At 43.5% G+C, this 26,246-nt stretch overlaps 1 protein-coding gene across 1 annotated transcript in view; it reads left to right on the forward strand.

Annotated features, from left to right (window-relative positions):
* LOC103368609 (thrombospondin type-1 domain-containing protein 7A-like) overlaps positions 1 to 26,246 on the forward strand; it is a gene marked incomplete at its 3' end in the record, with an annotated part of 183,588 nt that overhangs the window by 101,046 nt on the left and 56,296 nt on the right. Inside the window, exons 7-10 of the mRNA XM_008297023.1 lie at positions 1,044 to 1,238; positions 7,606 to 7,852; positions 24,376 to 24,491; positions 26,009 to 26,144. Coding sequence (XP_008295245.1) covers positions 1,044 to 1,238; positions 7,606 to 7,852; positions 24,376 to 24,491; positions 26,009 to 26,144 — 694 coding nt within the window. The remainder of the gene's footprint in view (positions 1 to 1,043; positions 1,239 to 7,605; positions 7,853 to 24,375; positions 24,492 to 26,008; positions 26,145 to 26,246) is intronic.

The raw sequence follows: 26,246 nt of genomic DNA on the forward strand, positions 1-26,246 counted from the left end.
ACTCATGGCTCCTACATTAATTTTATTATCTTCTGAATTGCTGCAATGTCATTCTTCAAAACTTAGATGATCGTCTTTGATTAATAACGTTTACTGGAAACGTATACAGAATAATATGAAACACCTCATTAAAGATGTACATTTCTATTAGCATGTTTGGTTGCATCCCTTTCTTTAGCCGTCATTAGCTGGAATCACAGATGATAGTTTCGTTGGACGACGTGTGTCATTTTTACACAAAATGCTTTTTACAAAGAGTCGATCTTTTGGCAAATGAGTGGAGCATCGAGTGATTATTTCGTGGCATCACTTGCCGATGACTTTGTGAGTCCAGGAGACAAAAAGGCGCTGTGGTGGAGGCAGCCTCGTCATTGTTGCGCCCGCCCTTGTGCTGAACCTGCTAAACCTGATTACAGGCCTCCAAAAAGCTGTTGAATGGACGTCAGCAGCCTCCAGTCCTCCTCCCGAGGAGCCGCCTTCTGAAAACACTGATCAGATTTGTCAGTGAGGGTGGTCGTGGGACGGCAACCGAACGTTACTGCTCGCTTTAGATAACATTAAACTCCACGCTGGGTTTTTGTTCCCATTCGAGCTGTCTTGGGTTGTTACGTATGAAAGACAGGAAGTCTGAATCCGTGTTTCTGAGACTGTCATCTTTCAGGGTCGTAATGCTCAGCCATGGCACCGACTCCTTATTTAGCTCATGATACGATTTCCAGCATATAAATCCCACCGACTTTCACCAGTGGGACTTTAAACAGACGGTAATATTGTGGAATGTATGCTAATATACCCAATTATTATTCAGAGAATGTTGCTCCAATATATGCTTATTTTTGTAAGCAGGATAACACATTGTTAAACCATAATGTTTTATCTTTTCTTACATTTGCAAAAAAAAAAAAGAAGAAGCTAAATCTCATTGTTGCTTTGTTTTTTTACCTCATTGTTCCTGTCATAAGCAATACAAGCCGACAGTATGGGTGTGTTTTTTTCCTTTCCTGCTTTTTTTTACCACCCGGCTTTGATTCTGTTTCCTCCAGGAGAAGAAGTGGACAGAAACCTGTGCTCATCCTCCCCGGCTCCGGAGCCCGTCCCCTGCCAGGTGCCTTGCTCGAGGGACTGCGTGCTCAGCGACTGGACGTCCTGGTCCACCTGCTCTCAGACGTGCTCCAGCAAGACCATCGAGGGCAAGCAGATGAGGACGCGCTCCGTTCTGGCCTACAACGCCGGGGAAGGTGAGCCTCCGCCTCCCGACGCTCTCGTGCGCCATCGCGTATGGAAATGTATGCAGATGAGGCCCGGATATTGGCTTAGTCATGGCCTTTCAAGTCGTCCTTTGCTGTCACTCGCTGAATGTCTGGATTTCACACTTGTCTGCATGTGCATTTGTCCTTATCTCAAACAGTCTGCTTATCTGGCCTGGTGATTATTTCTGTTGGTCTGTCTCCTCGCCTGACACTCACTTTTTATCTGTTTTTAAGATCATTCCTCCGCATATGCTTGTTCTCTCTGCTTTAAATCTCTGTGTGCGTCCGCCTGCCTGCCTGTCTGTCTCCCTGTCTGTCTTTTTTTGTCGCATCACCCAACATTTTCCTGTGTGTGTGTGTGTGTGTGTGTGTGTTCCTCACAGTCACTGCCATGGTCGTGGCGTGGATCACCGTGATGGAGGGTAACGCTCGTAATTAAAGTTTGCTGGTAGCTGTTTTTAAACCTCTAGCTACGTGTCTGTATGTGGCAAAAAATTAAAATTGTTAGCTCGTTGTTTTGAGTCCTGTACATTATCATAACAGCTTAAGGGTGACTTATAATTGATTCTGAGCGTATTCAGCGAGCTGTAGTTCAGTCGGGCCTAGTTGGCCATGTGTGAAATAGCTTGATTGTGTTAGCTGTTGTTCTGCCGTGGTGTTAGTTTGTGTCGTGCATGCTCCACCTGTCACATTAACATATCTGACATCTGTATTTATCAAAAGGTCTTTCGCGGGTGCCGAAGTTTCCAGAACTTTTCGGTAAATCTTTAGACAGACTAGCGGTGTCGTAGTCGTAGCTGTAGAGTGTCGCACAACACAAAGGAGAAGTATATTCAACCACATTCTATTTTTTGAACACTCCTACTCAAGAACAATACCTGAAAGCAGCTTTGTCTCTGCACATAAGTTCCCCCTGCAGAGTAGATTGTCTGATTAGATTTTTGAGCTCCTTGGCAGATTTTGCTGCTCCGGTGTTGCATATTAATGAAGAGACGGGAGAGAAAAAAATTAAAAATGTTGAAACCACAAAAACCACTCAAAGCCTAAGACATAGGCTTTATATTAATATGCAACCGCCAGTGTTTGCCTGGAATGCTGTGCTAATTAATACATTAATAAGCTTAATTAATGACCTGTTTAGCATAACTGCTTACGTTTAATTCTATGGTGATTATGGGGGGACTTTAGAAAGCCCGAGTGCCTCTTACTGTTTGACACCCATCAGCTGGATGATATTCAAGAGTCACGCTCGGTGTCACTTGCTCCAGCTATTTGTGGATGAGCCGGGTAATTAAAGTTTATCCAGCCAACATGAGTACACTGAAATAATCGAATGACGCGGGATTACAGCTCCCACAAAATTTAATGGACTATAAAAGGCAACATTTAGATCCTACCTGCCCGATGAAAAGCAGGTCCAGACACTTTCTTTACTTTATACAGCCAGTAGTTATGAATTATTCTACAAGGATTGGGTTGATTTTGTTGTAGAGGGCATCTCTATAGACATTAAGAAAGTCATTTTAAAAAAGAAAAAGGCTTAAACATGACTTTCTATTGTGTGCAAATTATTTGGAACCTTTCTCATATGCTATAAAACTGTCAAAGGCATTAGAAGTGTTTTTTTTTTTAAATTTTTTTGCTTTGAATGACATTTAGATCTGGCTTTGCATTTTTGAAACAGAGCTTTGTGGTGCAGATTTAAATGGTCAAACAAATGAGTCATATCGCCTTGTGTGGTAGCAACAGTGCCAACAGAGGACCTGTAACTTAGCTTAACTTAACTTAACTTAACTTAACTTAACTTAACTTAACTTAACTTAACTTAACTTTATTGTCCTCTGAGGGAAATTTTCTCTGCAGGCAGGCAAGAAGCACAAAAACACAGAAAACAGAGTCACAGTCGATCACATCCGGACACCACAGTAAAATGGACAGCGCACAACGGCAGAGAAAACAAATGCAAAACAACCGTCATCCTCCCTGTTTTTGGTCAATATCATCCTTTCTGTAGCCAAAATATTGATTTAGAGAGGTGACAGATTATTTTAATACATATTAAGGTCATGATTAGATTATTTATCATAATTATTTTTTCTCTCTTTTGTGTCAAAATGTTTTTTGTTGCACTCACTAATCAGACGACCATGTTGCGCTACATTGCTGCTAATATGCAAACATTTGCTTCAATATACGACTTAAAATAAGATTCTTCTTTGCCTGAATTCAATGTTTTAGGGACAAAATCTAAAATAAAGTGTACTGAAAGGGCGTTACTTGCAGAACATCTGCTGTTCCCTGAACGCCTCACATGCAGGTTAGCCGCTAGCTGGACGGCTGAGCGCAGAGAAGCCACTAGTCTCCACTCCATTAGGTGTGAGAGCAGTAATTACTCTGAAAGCTGTGAGATAAGGCATCGTAATGTGAGATTTATTTAAGCTGAAGCCAAATTGTTTGATCCACATGGGCTGTTTTCAACAAGTGGAGCAGCGTCGATATCAATATCACAGTTGATTAATTAATTTAATTCTAGGACGCCGAAATCGTGATTGTGCCTCGTAGTCCATTAATTATGCAGCTCTACAAGTGACATAGAGTTTTGCTGTGAAACCGAAGCTTCCCTTTCAGTGCTTCTCTCTTGTTCGTCCCTCATGCCAACAAACTAAATAAAGTTAAAAACAAACACACAGAAGTGTTCTACCAGACAGCAGCGCCGTGCAAAATTAGAACCGTTTTGTTTTACAGAACAAAACAAAAGTTCAAGGTTGTGTTTGAGTTAATTTGCCTTCCTTCACATCTCATGTTTTGGGGAGTCGCCGTCGGGAGTTCGGCAGTTGGTACATATTCAAGTAACATCCACACGAATGCGAGGACACAAGGTCTCCCAGCAGAACGATTACTTTACCTGTCAGCAGGATTAATGTCGTGGCTAATTGGTGTGTATTCCCTCGTGGTGCATGTGATCCTCGTGTAATACGCCGTGTACACACATTATCACCTCGCTGCTGCATTCCAATACCTCACATTTGTCGGCTTTATTTGTTGCTCTATTTGTTTGCTGCCGCCCGTCGCCCCCGTCGTCCAACACGCGGCGCTTTCTAGGTCATTGTTCAGCAGCAGCTCAGGCTCATTGGAGACGTCATGTCATGCCAGCGCTGGAGCTAGCGTGGCCCCGTTGTTAGTCAGCGAAGGTGACATGGCACAGTCAGCGGAAAGGAAGTCATCCTCAGTAACCATTAGGGTGATGTTTGTCTGAGCTGGCAGTCTGTGATTCAGGCCCCTCTGTGTGCACGCCGCCGCCGCCGCCGCCGCCGCCGCTCATTTAGGACTTGGCTCTCTGTCAACTCCAGCACAGAAATACAGGTGTGGAGGACTCGCAGGCCTGCAACGCCTCTCAATCTTTGCTGAAAGCCCTAAGTGTCTGCAATTACTCTAAACCAGAGAGCCTCTCTCAGTCCATCGACCCAACAACTGACTGACTGCTGCCTCACAAGAGAAATGAGAGGGAGACGGGCAGCAAGAGGCAGCCAGCGGTAGGAACGGCATGAAGAATAGATGGAGGCTGCACAAAGTAAAGTGGTGCATTGAAAGTCTGACCCTCTGACGTGCAGCAGGAGCTGAACATTTAAACCCCTCGTATGGACATAAACAGTCATCAGAAAGCAAAACGTGTGAACACAGCTTTATATGCATAGTTTTTTCTCTGTAGAAACACAATATAAAAAGCCTAGATGCTGAATAAACAGTATGAACACCAGGCTGTCGAGTGGATGCTGAAATGTGCCACCTTTCAAATGAATGCTTTGTGGTGACAGCAAAAAGATGACGGTTGTATTCAGAACAATAACTTCACTGTTGATTATTTCCTTGATAAATTGATTCATTGTTTGATTCAAAAACTTTCAGTGGGAGCTTTCAATCACCCAAAATGACGTCTAAAAATGTCTTGTTTTGTCCACAACCCAAAGATAATCAGTTTACCGTCAGAGAGGAGAAAAGAAACCAGAGAATATTACAATTTTAGAGGCTATAATCATAGAATTTAGTCTTCTTTTTCTTAAAAAATTACCCATCGTTCGATTGTCAAAACAGTTGGCAGAAGTTCAAATGACTTGTGGGGAAAGTTTTAGGTTAAAAAGAGGTTCTGTTCATCACATTCACAGTGTAAGAAGTCCTACACGACTAGTTTATATCTCTGAAATTTCAAGGATTATCTCAAAATTTCAAAAATGTGTAGGTCGTGCCTTCAAAACAAGAACTGTAATCCCCTTCCAGGCAACAGGAGAAAAGGAGCAAGTAAAAATTTAGAAAAATACATGGACAAGAAGCATTAAATAACTTTATTTATGTGGCATTTTTAAAGACAAGAGTTCACAAAGTGCTCTGAAAGACAAAGCACAAGCAGGCTACCCAGAAGGCAGAGCGTCGGTGAGGCCAAACGGAGCAAGGAGAAATTAAACAAGCATGACGAAAGATGGAAGAATACAATGAATAAGCTAATAAAAGCAATAAAAGCTTCAATAAGCAATAAAAGACTTCATGACACAAAAGAAAGTCTTGTAATTACGATGCAGATAAAATTAAAACAGAAGATAACACGATGATGTCTTGAGCCTTTCTCACCTCGCATAAAATCCAGCAGCTGCATTTAAATCAATCAACCTGAGCCTCGGTGAGTCGCCTCGGGGAAACAAACGCTCTCATCTCTTGAAACCGAAAATTGGCTCATTTGCAGTTTCTTCTCTAAAGTTCTTTTATTTAACAAATCCCGTCTCCTAGCTGCTTGGAAATTATTTTTCTACGGTTCATTTCTTATGATGATGAGGTTGTCACAAAGCATTAGAAGCTGCCTGTATGTGTGATTTTGTTTTATTAAACACTGAATGAGTGACCAGGTTGAAAACTGTATGCGGCTCGGTTCCATTTACTTCAATAAAAGCGTGGCGTGCTCTCGCAAACAACGCTATTATCATCCAAGATTAGTCGGTCTTAGTTTCAAGAGTTCCGGGGAGACGAGCAAGTTTGTCTGACAGGTGTGCTGGATTTAGCAGAGCTCCTTCCTGGAGTGCGCACCATGCAAGGAAAATGAGCTTAAGCTCCTTTTCTGAATAACAGATTGTTTAAAGGGTGATTACCAATATGTTGGTATTAAAGCAGCATTAGCTGTTTTCGGGTTTGTTTGGCCGCTTGGGACAGAAGAACAAACAGTAAACACAGTGCTGAAGTATTATTTCCTCAAGTTATGTAATGTAGGCACTAAACTTTTGCATATTTACGCATCTGGCAGACACGGAGCAGCATTCTAGCTTCATCTGAGCTTATGTTGAGTCTGATGTATAATGTATATAATAACACCCGTCCTATTAGTTCTGTCTTGTTCTCCACCAACTCTCGAGGGAAACGTCTCAGCTGTTAAATGTTCCACTTTGATCACCAGCTAGTTGCTAATCGGTTGTTTGGTCCCTCAAAGTACAGTCGTGACTCAATAATCCGACACTAAATGTAAAACCTTCCTTTATGTCGGATTGTCAAGACGGAGGTCCAGATACCAGGAGGGCTTGATGCTGGAAGGCTCATTAGTTGTTAATATCAAATTGTTCATAGTTGTTATAGTAACTAGTGTATTGTTAGAACACTACACGTCGCTGGATTTCACGCTTGTGACCCGTCGGTTGACATCAAGACAAGACACTGAGGCGGTGAATCACCATCTGCGCACTTCCTGCCTCTGGATTTAGATCTGCAGTTTTAAAAAAAGATGATTTGTAAATGCACATGAGGAAGGTATGGTGTTGTGTTCACTTGATAAAATGTGAACCAACAGGTTGTTAAAGTTCCTGGACCACAGTTTGGTAACCACTTGTTCTGACGGACCACCACTTATTTTTGGCGTACCGGCAGCATATCGGTGCGTTTTGGTTTGAATACCTCGTGGTTTTGGGGGGTGGAGGGGGGACAACAAACAAATATTTTTCAGTTGAGTCAGATAATACGCCGTTATCCTGATTGGTGACATTAAATGTCATGTCAGAGTCAGAATCCAAGGCTGTCGCTATGTTAAGGCTGTTTTTATGGGTTCGTTTTTCCTAAAAACCTGTGAGATAGCAGGTTTAGGATTGTTAAGGGTCGATTATGGAGTCACGACTGTACGTCTCTTAGAGCTTTACTAGTGAAGTTGTGGCCCATGAAACCAAACGATGCGGAAAAAGCTCCAGTGGTGGATGAATCTCCATCAGTTTATCACGATCATTTGACTCCCCTACCACAGTAGCTTTACCGCCTCCCGTAAACAAGAACAGGTTTGTTTTCTCTCGCCGATGAGCTGCTGACCTTCGCTGTGTTTTGGTATCGTCAGGTGGCGCCCTGTGCCCCAACAGCAGCGCCCTTCAGGAGGTGCGGAACTGTAACGAGCATGCCTGTACGGTTTACCACTGGCAGACGGGGCCCTGGGGCCCTTGCACCGAGGACCCCTCCGCTTCGCCCCTCAACGCCTCTCTGGGCGGCCGTGCCGGCGGCGACGGGCAGGGCCCCTGCTCCATGGGGATGCAGACTCGCAAGGTCATCTGTGTCCGAGTCAACGTGGGACAAGTGCCGCCCAAAAAGTAAGCTGCTTTGTTTTATTCTGTTTGTGTTGTTTTAACCGGTGGAATCTGCTCCAGCCAAACAAACTGAGTTTAGATTTAGTGATTTCCTGCCGTCCTGATTTGTAGTCTGTGAAATCAGCTCCTGGGGTGCGGCGTGGTAATGAAAATTGCTACCATCTCACAAGTAAAACTCACTCGCTTTGTGCTCTCCATCATGCGCCATCAAGATCCAAGAGGAGGCATTTCAAACAGATCCCCACAGCAGCTGATTTTTCCTGATCTGGACGTCTTCATTCAAGAAGAACAAACTAATCAGTGAAATCTGTAGAAGAATAGAGGACGGAGGCGGCTTCAGCGGTCGTCTGATGTGTGAAATCAGTTGTTAAAGGATCTCTTTTGTTTTGGGTGTTTGAGAAAACTGAGTGACTCTTCAAGCAAATATTCAACAGGGCTTACATGCTAGGTCAACGCTTCCATGTATTTGATTGAATAACGGCGTCTACAAACCGCAGTCTGTTTATTATGAAGGGAATCATCGGTAAACTGCACATAGTTGCGTATGCAGATGTGTGACACAGTAAAAGCAGGCGAGATTAACAAAACAAAGGAAGAGTCAGAAAGCAGCAGAGAGACAAGAGAGACTTCAGCGGTGTGGAGCAAAGTGACAACGGGAGAGTAAAGTGAGTCTGAAGCAGAATAGAAAGGAGGCAGGGCTGGTTAAGAAAGCAGAGCAGCCGCGACGTGAAGTTAACTCCCAACTCATATCTTCCCTTCGCAGGCGAGCGCAGATAAATAAATAATCTGTCCGTCCCTGAAAGCCTAATTAACCCTGCCGTTTTGGGCGCTGGTAATTTCTCATTGATGATAATGACAGTAATTAAATGGGATTGATACTTTAAGGCAATTTAATCATGAGGCAGATGAGAGGCAAGATGTTTGCGGTTAGCTCTGAAGACCAACGCTGCATGAGGCGAATTCAAAATGCGGATGAGTTTACTTCTAACATCTGCCAGAAAGTTCAGCGCGAGTCTGTTGTCAGTGACGCTCGGCTGATTCACTCGACAACGCCAGATGAAGGAGTAGATCTGCTTGTGTCACACTTTGTGGGAAATAAATCCAAAGCAGATTGATTTAGTCACTGGAAAAAAAAAAAAGGAGGAGGAAAAAAAAAAAGGCCTCCTAAAGCAGCTTTTTTTTTCTAGTTTCTCACTAAAATTCAAGACCAGAGACGTGTAGTTATCAGAGGATGGCATAAATTATTTAAAAGGTCGCAGCGAGTTGTGTACAAGGCAAATATGAGAACAACACATGATGAAATGAAGATTAATGCTCAGCTCAGCGGTTACTGTTTGAGCGGCCGACCTTTTCGTGCCGCTGCGCTCGTCGGCTTGCAGAAGAGAGGTCAAGATCCAGGATGCCTCATGCTGCATGTGTTTTAGTGTTTAATCCATGCTGGCAAAGGTGGAGCAGGAGACGAGCTCAGTGGGTTGGAGAGTCGGAGGGGTGGAGGCGTCGAGGGTAATGGCACTGAGAGGCTGGCAACAAGAGGGTTTCAGTCAATTTGCTTCCATTATCCTTTGTTTTGGCTGGTCAATAACTTTATATAATCAACTATCATTTGCAATAAGGGCAAGAGAGCAACATGTAACAGCGCCGCTAATGAAGACTGAAGAGAAGATATTGATATCAACACCTACTCGGCCTCTCAGCAGGTGGTTATTGTTCCTGACCTCCGCCGGGTCTATTCGAGGCTGCGGATAATGAAGGTCACACGCTTGACTTAAAAAATGCCAGGAGTTGCTTGACATTTTCAACCTGCAAAACCACTCGATGGGGAATTGTTGCTCAGACGACTTACAATTACCGCAGTACGTCTTAAATGTCTGCTCACTTCGCCGGTTTTGTTTGTAATGGATGAATTGGCTTGAAGCTGCTGAGATCTGTGTGACAATAGACTTCAAAATAGAGACCATTAGACCAAACTGCACAAACAGGCCGACTGTCAGGCAGGTCGTAAACAAATCCCCTTTCTCTCTGCCACTCGTTTAAAGTGAAAGCTGCAGCATTAAAGGATAGTTTCTTCGGGTTCGTCGGGTCTCTCTTCAAACAGCACTTACATGCCCATATGTACATTGACAGGTTTATTGTTTGCTGTAAATTCTTCTCCTTATTTGTGCTCTGTGTGACTAAACCTGCAGGGAATCAAAGAGGGAGTTTAAACCACTGCTTTTATATTAGCTACAGCTGCACTCAAATGCATTTTTCCATAGAACGAGCGCCCCACCAGACCCACCGTTGTGGAGATGCTCTGACTCCATCACAGTTTGAACCTTCTCAGAGTCGCTTAGATCCTTCCAACACATCTGCTTCAAGGACTTGACTCATGTATCCCACCTGTTGGCTGGTGTTATTGTCGTGACATTTTCAACATTTCACTTCAGATGTCAGTGGTTTCAATGTGGCTGATTAGTGTGCAGTCGTGACTGGATAATCCAACCCTTAACAATCCTAAACCTGCTATCTGATAGGCTTTAAAGAAAAACCAATAGAACCCATAAAAACAGCCTTAACATAGCGACAGCCTTGGATTGTGACTCCCACATGACATTTAATGTCACCAATCAGGATGACGGCGTATTATCTGACTGAACAATCCCACAGATTGGCTACGTTCACACTGCAGGACTTGATGCTCAACGAGGATTTCTTTGTGACTTCCTTCACGTTTCCACTTCAATGCGACTTGTATGTGATCTGCTGTGTGAACTTCATACGAGCCAAAAGTGTCCCGCATGCGCACAAGAGGACACGACGACGTCACACGCAGCGAGCGTGCTCAGTGTTTATGGAAGTAAACATGGATGGTAACGGTGGAGCGTATCTGCCACTCCCCCGCCGCCACCGATGGAGGAAACAGAAGTGTGAGCGCTAACTAAACTAGCATCAGCAGCCAAGTACTGCCTGTGTGTTCTGGACACTTCCACCCCGTCAGAGCGCTGCCCCGGGGTGGAAGTGTGCCCCGACCACACCAGATATTCATCATTAATTGGGCCTGAATATCCAGAGAGCAGAAAGTGCTACTGGGACCAGAACTACTAGTTATTATAACAACTATAATTAACAACTAATGAGCCTTCCAGCATCAAGCCCTCCTTGTATCTGGACCTCCGTCTTGACAATCCGACAGCCTTGATATCCGACATAGAAGACGGTTTTACATTTAGTGTCGGGTTATTGAGTCACGACTGTATTTAAATGACAGAATTTACTGATGACAAAATAGAAATCAAAAACTGTGAAGTTTACTGTAAACATGTTGGATTTTGAAGCACTACTTTAATTCTGACTTTTGTTTGGGATTTGATTTTTCTAATGCGCTGGGCAGCTGTAACAGATGTCAGTCTGTGTTTTACTTTAATATAATGTGGTTTAGATCTGATGGTAAAACCGACTCTTTGCTTTTCCAGAGGTTCACATCAAGGCCCAGTTTTGGCTTCAGTGCTCACCTGCTTCAGGATGAAGCTGTCTTGAAATAAACATTTAGTCCTCCTCCCTGTGCTGAGCTTCAGATAAGAGAGTTTAAAATGATTCATTCCTGTGAATATATTACTATTCTGCTCCTGGGTTTTTTTTTATTTGATTTTGAATTCCAAACTGCAGATAACAAGACCACAATTCCTCTGAGTGCTTCTTCTTTGAGATGCTTAAAACAAGTCAAAATCAATCTGATCCTGTTTTGCAGCACAATGTCTCTGTCTTACCATCTTAAACATACCTGAGTGAATGTGAGGAAGTCTTCTGTTTGACCAACTTACTGCTGACGTGGAGCGATGCTGTGCGGAGTGACAGGGAAGGTAAACCGGCAGCATGCAGCCACTGTGGTTTGAAAACTGGGAGATTCCATCTTGGATGTATAACTAACACAGATGATTTATTTGTGTCCTCTTATTCTGTTTAGAGACCTGTTGAACATCCTGAATAGTTTTCATGGACAGAGACACTTTATTTAGACCTCAGTGTGTTAGAATTGTGTGTGAATAAACACCTTAACAGAAGAACTTTACTCAGGAAGATGAAACCACATCTAGCTACAAAAGACCTAAACGAACCCCAATGTGTCAGGGGGAGCACTGACGACTCACATAACGAGGGGGAGGAGCAACAAACACCCAACTGAAACCAAAACCCAAGTGTCCTTCAGGATATCAGTATGTGGAACTCCCAACTAGTCAGTCAGAGCTGATGAAGCCTCTTGGATGAGAGGTGGAACGTCTTCAAGGAACTCAAGCAGGTCCAGTTAATCTACGAGAACAAGCATGACCTGGAGGACTGAGAAACTCCACAGACACCTTAATAGAAGCATTACTATGGTTTGGAAAAGGCATATTTGTTTTCATTTTTCATTATGTGAACTCGGAAAAAGCACAAAAAAGGATCGTATGTGCTAAAAATCCTTCTTCGCACAGGTAATTTTTTGTAAATCTAATTTTCTGTGAGATAATAGGTGTCAATTCCCAACATTTCTGTCATTTAAATCCCAACCGCACCCTGTTAGAAGAAAATTAAGCTTAGGTTTAATGGTTTGTATCTCAGCAAACCAAAAGAAAAAAAAAAAACAATGTGGATGTGTCATTACAGCTTCAGTTTCTGTCTGCCTGGAGGCAGAAGCACAGAATGACAGACGCTGTGGATGCTGTCAAACAGGAGTCTCTCCATAGATGTGGCGTCTTTTCACCTGCCTTCATGGGCCAGCGGTGCTGTCCGTGGTGCTGAAAACGCGTCCTTTATTCTGATCTCCTGCACACAACCAGTTAGTTGTTGTGTCCTTTTGTAGATTACTGTAATTGTTTGACACTAAAAAACTGTTGTTTAAAGTCTTGAGGTGAGTTTTCCTCATCAGCGCTGGCACGGATCCAGGCTTAACGGCGATAAAAACTAACGAGTGCAGAACATTTACTTATCCTTGAACACATGAAACTTTTGTTTGTTGTTGTCGTCAGATATCACACACACACACACACACACACACACACACACAGGACACGGGGAAATGATTTTGACTCTGAGGCTCACAATGACACACAGCCACCAAGATGGGTCCTATTAAGTTGATTGCCAATTACCATATACCAACTAAGCATTTCTCTGCTGTTAAAGAGATCTGGCAATCAACACTTTGATAATCAAGTTTTCAAAGCAGCATGAGACAATTAACAGAGCGGGAAGAAGCCCAATCATCTGTGCTGAACATAAGTCGCAGGCCAAAAGCACTGGTACAAAAAAACAAATGAGAAAGAAGTCACAAAACACATGGAAGTTATTTAATGCGCCAGGAGTGTTGGAAATATAGTGACAACATGCTCACAGAGAGCAATTATTAAGATGAACAGCATCACCAGTAAACGAGTTAAAAGTGAAGTTAGATGAGGTTAATATAGACAGACTTAGGGAAGAGGCCGGGGCGGATGGATGGGCCAACAAAACATTCGGCTTTAACACAGAGGACCGCTGCTTTATTGTTTGTTCAATGTCTTTTTATTTCTTAAAGCCTGACCCTGATGGCTCCCAAACTTTAATCACTTATATTTATTTGCTTAAACCACAATGTACCCTGAGCTTTAACTAAGTAGTTATTTTAAGCGAGCCTCGTCATCTTCGTGGGGCTGTAAGGTGGTGCGGTGGTTAGCACCATCGCCTCACAGCTTGAAGGTCGCCGGTTCTCGTCCCGGTGAGGACACCCAGGATCTTCCTGCGTGGAGTCTCCATGTTCTCCCCGTGCAGCGTGGGTTCTCTCCGGGTTCTCCGGCTTCCTCCCACAGTCCAGAAACATGTTGAGGTTAATTGGTGATTGTAAATTGTCCGTAGGTGTGAATGTGAGTGTGCTTGGTTGTCTGTCTCTAAGTGTAGCCCTGTGATAGACTGGTTACCTGTCCAGGTGAACCTGCCTTCACCCTGAGTCAGCTGGGATAGACTCCAGCCCCCCATGACCCTCGTGAGGATTAAGGTGTAGAGATGATGGATGGATGGATGGATGGATGGATGGATGGATAGTCATCTTTGTTCCTAAACCAAAACGAACCAGAGCGCCAACGTCATGTCAGAAAACAGTTTTATTTTTCCAAACTAATGTGGAAGATACAGACAAATAGTCCCATCCTGCTGAAAAGAGCTCAAAAAACCCTTGTTGTTGTCGAACAAACACTATTCTTTGTCATTTTATTTAGAGAAGTTGTTTGTTTAGTAGGAGACACATTAGCAGCAGCAGTAGGAATGTAGCTGTAAAAGCTGTGGTTCTGTTGCTTTTGTCTGTACGTTCTACTAACAATAATCTTATTCTCTGATAAAAGCCGTCTGTATTCAACTTACAAGCGTAAAAATATCTAATATATGCACAATACTGCAGAAAAGTTTAGTGAAGATGCTTTCAAAACTGTCACCATGAATCGTTTTTATTCATCAGTTACCTTCATTGTGATTGTCTGACTATCTCCTGCATGGCTCCTTATTCCACTTTACCAGTTCTTTACAACTCTGTGGCTGTACTGGGGGTCATTGTCACGCTGGAGAATGAATCACTTCCTTCCTGATGACACAACATGATGGATAAGAATCCAAACACAAACTTTTGCGCAGTTCCGTGCAAGTGAAGAGAAACGGAGGACGGGAATGACAACATGTACCGAACACTGTGTCAGTGAGGATGCACACAAGTCAGGCATCAACCACAATCAAAAAGGATATGACGCATACAGAACGTAGAGAGTTGACAAGTTCACCTGACTGGTTTTCGGTTTTTATTCGCCGTGCAGTTTATTAAGAGCGACTTACAATCCATACATGCAGACATACAGAGGAGTGTCAGAGGGAGAACTCGTGCATTCTACCTAAACATATCATACTGACCCTTTTACTACACCAGTCCTGGGTTAAACATCAGATAAGTACAGAGTAGTGTGAATATTATAAAGAAAGGAGATGACCCAGCGGTGTGGGCACATGCTACCTCGACTGGCCAGACCATGAGCTACGCTAGCTACGTGTTACCTGCTTTCTTTCTCTACATGCTCTGTCTGTTTCCTCTATTTACCTTATTAGAGGTAATAATAACACCATCGATCTCTCATAATTGTTACGCAGTAGATGCCAGAATTACCACCGTTAGATAATCAACAGAAAGACTGTAGTAGAGCTGAGACCAATATGGTTTATCAGAGCTGAGTATCAGTAACCAAAGAGGCCGATGACTGTTGTTTAAAAAATAAGTATTTGGTAGCAAAGGTAGATTAACAAAACCTCAGAGACCAAACTTTGTTGAAATGCCTTTGTCGGTTTATGTTGTACATAGGTTTACAGTGGTATGAAAAGGTTTGGGCACAACATGAAACACAACATTAGCCACCTTAAATACCTTTCCTCCTGATTGGATGCACCAGTCTGTGAAGTTCAAGACCTGATGAGCTCACCAAGCCAACCGTGTGTTCCAGTTAACCAGTGCTAAGAAGTTACAGGTATTCAAATCAACAAAATGACAAGGCTCCCCAAATGTTTGCACCTGTGTAATTTTGTTTTGCTGCATATTGCACATCTTCTGTTTGTCCAATAAACCTAGTTTCACTGCTGAAATATTACTGTGTCCAAACACCCAATGATTTATAAATGGAAACTTTTTCATACCACTGTAACTGAAAGACAAGCCAAAATTCTAGTCAGGAAAAAAATAAATAAATAAATGTTCCCAAACTCTGTCTAATGTAATGATATGACGTCCTGAACATCCTCCAGGCCTGGACTACAGGACAGAATCACTTCAAATCATCCACCAAAATGAACAATACTAAACTTTAGCGATGCTTTCTGACACTTTAGTACTGCAGAGGAGTGATCACTTAATCATCAGGTCAACTGACAAAGTCTAATAAGACCCGTATTAGTAGCCGCATGTGACAGAAATGATTTTTACACCACGAGCCGTCGGGACAGCTCCGGTGACCTTTAGATTCTCCAGGCAGCGGACCACTACTGGAGGGATTAAACAGCCTCCCTCATTCCATAACGCTGGTTAATGATGGTGGTAGAGAGCGCTGTCCAACACGTCAGAAAACCCACTTATATGTTGTACTACAATGGGCTGCGATCTGGTGAGGGTTAGGACTAACATGTGATTCGTCATTTTCATTAAACAACCCGGTGATCCCGTGTGCTTGCGCCGTGCTCCTCCACTCATTTATTCAGGTATTTCCTTTTAATTTGTCATCTGGTGTAGCTGGCTAAAGGTCACGGCGCGTGTTCCATGAAAGCATTAGTTACTCTGTCTTGTCCTTGTGGACCTCACAGACCACAGTGGGATGTATCTCAAAGAGCACCTTTTCTTTCTTTTGCAGCCTTTTGTACATTCCTTGACCAAAGCGATGCAACAGTTCTGGTTTTCTGGCCATCTGTTGCTCAAAGGCAGCATACCCCAGCCTCCGCACAGGAGCAACTTGACATGGTTGTTGTTTTTTTTTCTGCCCCGCATGTCTTCATCTGGCACAATCCAACTGGCAGGTATTCTTGATCAGCGGACCCATGGGATCCCAGCATAATAAACAAACAAGGCTGCCTGCACCCTGCATATGCAGATGCGCCCCGTCTCATTCACAGATGGATCTGAGCTGTCTTCCTCCCGCAGCCTCAGGCAGTGAACCTCACAGAGTGCATGTCACACACACACATGCACACACACACACACACACACACACACACTGACTGTCAAAGCCCAATAGAAAGGAGAGACACACCAGAGACAAATATGTCAGTGCCTCAGGCTTGGGCTGCTATCATCCTATCGAGAAAGCTGTTGTGGTGTGAGGGAGAAAAAACAACAACGTCTGCTTATTGATTCTGACAGTCTGTGTGCTGAATGGTACCAAATGTGTGTTTGTGTAATCACATTGATGCTGTGGAATTTGTGAAAAAGGAAACTGAATGATTCATGGTTATGATGTTCAACAGTCGCTGTATTAAGCCCAGTCAATCATCATCCCCCCTCGCCACGTTTTCAAATGGAGGCTGTGTTTACTCGCCGTTTTTGACTGTGATAGATAGCTGAAAGCCCTCGAGACGGAGGGCCAGAAGACACCAGTGAAAGGGTCCTTGAAGAACTGCGACTGTTTTATGCTAAATTAAACAAATGATGTTCTTGTTTTGTAGTCCGTAATTTTGATAATGAAATTAATTAGGCCTTATCTTCTCCCACCAGACCTTGTTTTTTTGTGTGCGCACACTTAAAACTACTGACAGTCCTTTGCTTTGAATCTCCTCTCTTCATCCTGCTCAACCATCTGCTCATTTTTTCGAAAACAGCCTCTCGCCGAACAGATTAGTCAACGTGCTAATAGCAGCAAGCAAAACACGAGCATTAGCCTGGCTGCTCGTCTTAATGTCGTGCTTTGGGACAAGCTCCCAGTACCGCGTTGTGTACGTCTTCGCCTCGCTACAAATCATGACATTTAAAGATCATTATGAGATTGTGATGCTGACTGGAACCAGCACGGCAGTTTAAACCAGATGCCATTACTGGATTCATTTCAGTGCAGCGTATTTCCCCAGTGATAGACACCAGTGAAGACGCAGAGAGGAGAAAATGTATAATAGAATACTGTGCAGTTTGGATAAAATACCCTAAGTGCCTTGTAAACAAACGTTTTCTTCCTCAAACAAATAACAAAATCAATGTGACGGATAGATGAAGTGAATGCCGGAGACAGAAAATGACAACAGGAGAAATGAAGGAGAAAAAAAAAATTCAGAAATAGAAATGTATACATGATGAAAAATGCATAAATGACAATATTACAAGTGGCTTTCACACCCCCGTGGACACAGTCTCCCCGCCAAGCATTGTGCTGCAAGTGTTCTGGCTGCTATTGTGTTCTGCCAACAAACATAGTCTGTTTTTTTAATGAAAACTGGATTGTAATTAAATTTTAATCATCTGAATTTGGATAATACCCATCATTAGAGGGGCTACAGTATGATTAGACTAAAAGGGGGAACAAAAAGGATGTTTCTCTCTGTAGAGGGAAACCTGCTATGAGTCAGCTCATTGCCCTGTATCTAAAGCATTAAAACACACTCACCATAAAAGCTTTCTACATTAAAAGAAGATGAAATTAGCCATCCTTATTCACTCTAAATACCCAAAAGGAAACTTAACGTCAGACATGGAAACTACAACCGTCCATCCAGGGATTTTTTATTTTTTTTGGTCACCAACGATCCTGTTTCAGATTTTCCAGGGTCAGAGCTTATCCTAGCATCAAGCTCAGTACCCTATAAATAGTGTCACTGAGACTCTCCGGTATACTTTACCTGCATATTTGGGGACTGTGAGAGGAAACATGAGAACCCAAAGAAAACCCACACAGACAGAAAACAAAAGAGTCACGAGAAGCCGAACCCTAAAGCCGGTCTTATACTGTTTATGTCTGTAAGTACACAAGAGTCCGCAAGGGTCTGCATGGTGGAAGTCTGTCCTTTTCTTAACTCCATGCAGACCCCTGTCATGGACACACATGTGCAACCTAAACCTGTCTCTTCATGGACTGTCCACATGGCCCACAAAAGTCTGCATGCAGGTGTTGACCTCCTGCACATGTATGACACGCAGTCCGAAAAGTGGACCAGAAAGAAGCATAATAACTACAACTACACATTGGTGGTGTCAGCAGCTGCCACATGAGAGTACAACCACGGCTTTGCACTACTTTTTTGTCTGCTTGCACTGCTCTGTTCCATGCATGCTCAATAGATCTACATATTCTGCACACGCCTCTGCTGTCGAGCGTGCTCACTGCTGCTCTTGTGCGATAGAGGCACACACAGATTTTAGGTTTACGTCCATGGTGAGGCCACGCAGCCTCTCACGGACTGTAAGTCATGTAACCTGTTGTGAACTTGTGCACGCAGAAAGTATATCGCTGGCTTAGCTCCAGACAAAAAGCACCAGGGTTGGGATTGACAGTCAGGACAGAGCGAGCTCCTGACCTAACGGGATCACACTGTCTGTAGTTTGTTGATGTAAATCTAGTAAATGTAAAAGAGGCCAAGTGGACCTATGCTGTATCAATGACAGACTGCGTTTACAAGGACTTGAGGAGATACAACTTTATTAATCCAGACGTTTGGTTAAGACTGAATTTTTTTTGTCCAAGAACCCTGGATGAGGCCGTATCCTAGTTTTGACACACCTGATGTTAGAAATTGTTGCATGTACACAGAATAGAATAGAATAGAGCTTTATTGCATATATATTTATAACATACTAGTTTGTGACTGCTGCCGACCACCTGAGCAGATGCCAAACAGAAACACAAGCCGAGCCATACTCCCCTCGAATGCCCGACTCTTACAACACCGCGGCCAGTTTAATGAGTAACAGAAGCGATGCTCGTGCTGCCTTTGCTCTCGTGAGCAGTTTAACTGTGCCACACAGCCGGTAGAAAGATAACCTTCCCTCGTGGAAATGGTCTTTCCGCTCGAGCTGAACTTCATCATGACGTCTATCACTCCAGTCGCGGCTGCATATCTTATCGTGTGCTCGGCGGTGACAGTGACAGCCTGTCACCAGTCACAGTGAAGGACGTGTTTAATATTTAATGTTGCTCTTGTGTCCCATTGCAGGCAATAAGGTGGATAAGGCAACTCAACGGCATGTTGGCATTTATCAGTGCTGAGCCCACTGTAAGATAAAGTGGCCTCATTACAGTCAAATGAATTCATGGTGAGACTAATAGGTACAGGAATGTCAGATGGAATTGTCAGTTTGTGTTGTAAACATCACAGCACAGGTAATCAGTGCAGGAATACGAGTATTTATCATGTATGCAGGGATATGAACAACCTGGTTTATCTGAGCTCTAAAAGGCGAATATGATCAAACCAGGACGAGCCTTTATACCAGTCATTTAAAAAATGGAACTAACTAACAGTTAGAAGTCTGGAAACTCAAGTGATGATCTTTTTTTAAATTCCTTTTATATAATTATCGGGGGGAAGTGACAATCTGCATTACTTGCATTTGTTATTGTCGTTCTCCAGGTGCTATTTGGAGCCATTTACATGTGCAGATAGGTGCAGCTTTATTAAAACAGATGTTAAGCGAGAACTAAGTCTCACAAATGCAAAGACAACACCTGTCATTAGTTACTGTCTTCCAAATTCATGCATATAAATGCGTTAAGGTCTTTTTAGATCTTTTCTGGCATCGTCTAAAACATGATTCATGGACTTTTTAATGATCGCAAAGTTGCTGTGACAGATTTATAACATAAACTTAAAGACTAATCTGCTACTGTTGTGCTGACAGTATGAGCATCTAATAAACATAAAGGTCAGTTCTATACCAGCAGCAGACACGTGTTTATTTTGCATACATGAATCATTTAAAATGACTTTCTTTCCACTTCCTGTGTTTCTCCTGGTCGTCCTCACCCCTCCCTGCAGTGGCTCGGTGCCCCACCAGGGGGGCCCATCCAACAGTCTGACCGTCACTGGGATAGTTGAGGGCTCCAGAAAACCTTGATTGAAGTTCAGGAAAGGCCACAGTTCCACCTGAGTGTTAGGAAACAGGATGTAAACACATCGCCTGCATTCCTTGTCGTAATCTGACTTTTTGCCTTCCACTTGCTTCTGAGATTCTGAACCAGCAATCAAGGAAAGAGAACCCAGAAAAAGTGAAATGTAAGCGGCACTCATGTCCTCTGAGCTCTATCTTGGTATTCAGAGCAACTTCTGTCTCCATCAAAGGCACAAGTCAAGCCGTATATTCACACTGTAGTGTTTTATCTAAATAAAAACATTTTGTAATTGCCCGTGCTCTTTTAATATTCACAGAAGTGTTAAATCGAGTGGCTCATGCTCAGACTTTTCCTCTTGTTGGGTAGCAGAGGGAGTATTATGAGGTCAAAGGCTTAATCTTCTCTGTTAAATAACTCTTTGAGTCACAACAGCTTACAGCACTCTGATCCCCCCGCGACACGGAGCGATATTTGTTTGTCTGCAGCAGATTTTCAAGGAATTCAGAACAAAGATAAGCAACAGAAACACAACATCTGTATAATGGAGTCATTCTGCATTTAAAATTATATAAAGGAGCTTTTTTTTGTACAGATCTTAGGAACAAATGTTGTCGCTCATTTGGCCCCCAGTAGTCGTGTCGGCTTTCTATTTGGATCTAAAAATTCATCCCAGTGATTGATCAGCGGTCTGGTTTTCTGAGTGACTGCTTCCTCTTTTCTAGAACCTGCAGTGAAACAGTTTAACGCTGAAGCAACTGGTTTGAACTGAGACGAACCTCCGACAAAACAAACAGAAAGCCGTGTTCGTTTTGTTTCTCTGAGACATAAATAAGTTTGGTTTGATACCGACTGCTTGATTATCGGATCGCTGTTGTGTTCCCTCTGTTCTCTGAACACTTTGATTGTATTTAGATCTTTATTTTTGTCTTCGAAGGGATTTCAGTGGGAGGGTTTTTTTTATAAATAGCCTCTTGATCTCTACAGAGATTACAGAGTTGTGGGTTTAAAAAAAAAAGATAAAATCCAGGTTCTCAGTGTGGAGATCGCTCTGCCGTCTCAGGTTCACAGGTTCTCAGCGGCCTCCATAACATAACAGCGTCCTCGAGCCAGACAGCTGTTCGTTCACTTCTCTACGGACGCGAGCGTCGCCAAATACAGAAAATGTGAACGTATCCTCGCGCCGCTACATCCGGCAGCTGTTTCTTTCCCGGGGACCATTCACTTTTATGAAGACACCAGAGGATTTGTTCCGCTCGAGAGGGATTTAGCTCTGTCTATTGGTATTAAAAATAAATCTCTACTTGTGTCGCGGCTGCATTGTTGCATTTCGCCTGTGAGGCTCTCTATCATTTCCCTAACGCCGCGCTAACGAGTATGGAACGCCCGGAGGAGAAAGCTCATTCTCAGCAACATTAAACCTGACCCAGATGATCGGGGGAGTCGGCCATAGGATGAGGAAACAGAGCGGTAACGTCCCACTGTGAGATCAGGGAGTGCAGTGCAGGGATCAGATTACAAGATGTCTTCCAGCAGGTCTATCGTGACCCACTTATCTCGGCCCAGTATGCACACGGGACCCGTGACGGTGGATTAACCGTAACCCTTGTTCAGAAAAACCTCGGCCTGACCCCGTATTCTGTGTCATCAGAAGGATTATTACCCACCGATAGCTGAATTCAGTTAAACATCATCCTGACGCAGGGCTGCTTGTCTGTCAGCCTGAAGGCGCTCTGGGCGCTACAGCACATATAAATTAATGTAAAACATATATGTCGATGTGTTGAGCAGCTCGTGTGACGCCTGCATCGCTCTGCAGGGGAATGCGACCATCTCCTCATTCAAAGCGCTGTCAGCCAGATGGCATACATCAGTCATAAACTAGATGTGATTACGGAGGTTTTTATTGCCCTAGATTGTGCCTAGAATAATTACACCGCGTATTCAAGCAATACCCAGATGGTTGGTGCACCAAAACTCCACAGTGAAATTTTATTAAAGCTTGAACGCGTGGCTTTTATTTTTAGCAGTCGCTGTTTTCAACGTGGCTCGATATATAAGAGTCATTTGGATTAAAGTTTGGAAAGTGCATCTGTATTTCAGTGCAGTGTTTGCTTGTTGAGATTTACAAATGCTGTATTTAAAAAGTCTTAAACTTGGCAATTGAGAACATAAATGCCGACTGAGGCGACGAATCAAGAGAGAAGTGGGGTCAGTTCCTCGTAGACCTGCGCTTCCAAGTCCACTTCCAGAAGCTGCCGTCACCTTTTATACAATCTACAGTTTAAAGCAACCCAGCTTAACTTTTACTAATTAGTGCCAGTGAGTTGTAATTACAGGATCAGGTGCATTAAATTCAGCTGGACTCTGCCTTGGAGCAGTAAAAGTCACTACCTCAACTCAAACCAGTTATTTTACTGCGTGCAGGCACAGGCGCTGGCACTTGTGATTCAATTCACCCTCTTCACATTAGGATATTGAATCGCAAACAGCTTGAAAATAAAACGTTACTCCCACAATAAAGTGCCGCTTTAACACAGACCGACAATATATAGTGGAAGGCAGTGCTACGGGATGTACTGCCAGTTAAGACGATGCAGGTGAATGTCTGTCTAAATGGGCTAACCGGGCTAATGATCTAAAACTAGAAAACACAAGACATAGCGAGCCAGCAACAATAAAATCCGGCCTCTTGCTCGGTCGCGCCCTCGTCTTCTATTCCTGGTTTCCTGTCGGTTTTCCCTTTCAGTCGCTTCATCTCTGCCTCGATATCTGCACTGAGAATTTTCCGATTCTGTCCCAAGTAGAAACCTCCAGGGACGAAAAACGAAGCCAACAGAAGAGCCAAAAGCTGTACAAGGTTCTCGAGAGGCCACTTGAGGATGGCTCCGAAAGCCAGTCAGTCCCCACAGACCCCCCGTGTTAAAATGCCCAAATCCACAGCAGAAATAAATGTTTACAGTAAAGCTCTTGGTGTCTGTAGCTGATTTAAATTCACGACAGCCTAGATACAGTCTACGACAAGCATTAGGGTTGTGTCTGTACTGAGAATACTGAGCCAGCTTCTTCTTCTTCTTCTTACGACTACCTGAGGAGCCATAGCTGGTCGTGTGTGACACAGTGCTGTAAAGCGGTACGCACTTTCCCGGAGAGGTTGTACCTGCTTATCCAATTTACATCATGCCAGAACAGGCGTTTGGGGAAGTTAAGGAGGGAGGCGTGGGCGAGTGGGAGTGAAAAATACGCCACACGAGTCAGTGTGCCGTCACAAAGCTGCTTAAACGGATAGTTTAAGGTGGAATAGTTGCATAATGTGGCTGTGAATGTGCGATCACATAAAAATATATGTTCAACGGTTTTATTATGATAAGGCTCCTTTTTAAAGGCTCGATGAAGCACTGAGGGAAAACCAATGGTCTTGTCAGTGTCAGTAAAAGATCCTGGGTGTAGTTTTATGATGACTTTGCATACACATTTGTGTTTTATTTTTTCCAACTATGTTTTTTTTTTTTATCTTGCACTTCCCAGCCCCTCCGCGTCACACTACTCACCGCGCACGAGGTTTTCTTTTTTCCGCCGGGATTTAGTTTGTGTATGGAGAGCGAATTTACAGGATTTTCCGGCTTCACTATGATGTGATTTCAGATGATAAAACGTTTAAAAGAAATCCTTGTGAAGCTTTAAAATGACCAGAAAGCCAACGGATGTACTTAAGTTTTATCTGGACCTTGGGGGGACTCTGAAGCCGGGAGAGCCTGGGAGGTGTAACCAGTGTTCAGCAACCACTGATAAAAGAAATACAAGCTTTCTCTGCCCTGATACTTTGGGTTCACCGTGGGTTAGATGTGAGTGTTTCCCAGAAGTCGACTGAGTTTTTGAGGTTTCAGACGTCACGCTGATGTGTTTTGGTGGATCTATAAATACCTCCCAGCACTGTCCCTCTAAGCCCTGCTGTGTTGTTGTTTTTTTCCTTGTTTCCTTGCCTAGGTGTCCAGACGGGCCTCGTCCCAGCACGGTGCGACCGTGCCAGCTGCTCTGCAAGAGAGACTGCATCGTGACCCCATTCAGCGACTGGACGACGTGTCCGGGGACCTGTGACGCAGGTACAGTGTATTGAGAATTACTGCCTTCTCTGCGTGTTCGTTTCTAAAGATGAGATCGGATTCAATTCGGTCTCATTCAATCAATTTAACTACACATTGAATATTGCATTACAGAGCTCTGGGTCAAACTTTCCCTGGCATCAGACATCTGACCCTCCTTTTTACTACTCAGTCACGTGATGCCTGTTCAGGTCGTAAAACAACTGATTGGGGCCCATCTTCATCACACTGATTGGTTGCATCCTTATATGGACTTCTTTTCCTCCGTCTGTTGCTTGTCCTGTGAAACCATAAAAGAAACAGACCCAAGCAACTTCTTCAAAAGAAAACATTTCATGACTATGTACATATATGTAACTTCTTTTATATTTTAAACATTAAGGACGACACTTCACACATGATATAATATATTTATACACAACAGGTGACATAAACTTCATCGCCTGCAAGGAGATGTGACTTTGCTGACTGCCTCGTATAGATAACTGAGAGGGGAACACTGTTTGATAAACTTTCAGGTGTTTTATTTCCATTATTAGTCTGGCTTTGGTAGTTTTACATCACTTAATTAAAAAAATAGCATTTACAGGAAGGCGCACATATTATTTGCAATCATACCTGCAGGTTACAGTAATGATATGAATCTGATCATAAAAAAGGTGATAATGAAATAACTGCCACGGCGCTGTATCAGTCCAGGGGTTTACACAGAGGCACTGTGTGGAAGGACTCCAGTGTCGGGCTGAGCCAGGCGCATCGACTGCCACATAAACACATGCACTCGCGTCTCGTTACAGATAATTAATTTGACAGATTGGCATGTAAGACAACCTCTGGGCCAACCTCTTTTAGTGCGCCTGGCAAGCCGACTCGCCCGTGGCTACGAGTGTCAACAAGTCCGCGGCGTTGTCGCGTTCGTGTAGCAGAAGAACAACATTTTCACGTGGGGTCACCTTTGTCGGGCAGCCATTGGCCGAGCTGTCGAGTGGCGCCGAATCCATTAAATCGATTTACGACTGGAAATCACTATCGTGCACGTTTTGACGACCTCTTTGTGTGACACGGTGGCATAAATCTCTCCAGTCTGAGCATGTGATACCGACGGCGGTGCATTTTAATTTGATGCTGCTGATATCTTCACCTTGTGCAGAGAATTACAAGCTGCCCACATGAGGCAGGTTTGAAGCGGGCTTTAGGACCATCCAGAGGCACGTTAAATCTTAATGAACTATTTCAGGGCATCTCCACACATGTAAATACCATAAATTTAATCTGAGTCAATTCCAAGGTCTAATGGGATTTTTCTGCATTATCGTTTGTTGGCTTGATATCCCCGGTAATCGATGTGCGTGCCGTCTATGATGGCTGTCCAATTAGATTTGGCAGTGGTCGTCTCCAAGTCCATTCTTCAAGGACTATTAACAGAGCAGCCCAGCTTATCATTTTGACATTTTTCTCATCACTTACCCATCCAGACGTTTCTTATTTTAATTCAATAACTGTCCGTGTGTGTTCAGCTGGTAACGCCGTGAAGAAAAAGCAATCGAGGAAACGTCTCATCATCCAGATGCCGTCCAACGGAGGGCAGGACTGTCCAGAGGTGCTTGAGGAGGAGAAGGACTGCGAGGTCCCCAAAATCTGTCCAGGGTTCAGGTAAAAATGCAGTCATCCCAAATCTCTCAGGTCTGATTCCTAACTCTGGCTAATTGCGTTGGAAGGCTCCTAACATAGCTGTTTTCGGCTTAGACCCTGATG

This window comes from Stegastes partitus, unplaced genomic scaffold (genome assembly GCF_000690725.1).
Source record: "Stegastes partitus isolate 25-593 unplaced genomic scaffold, Stegastes_partitus-1.0.2 Scaffold1178, whole genome shotgun sequence".
Taxonomy (NCBI): Eukaryota; Metazoa; Chordata; class Actinopteri; family Pomacentridae; genus Stegastes; species Stegastes partitus.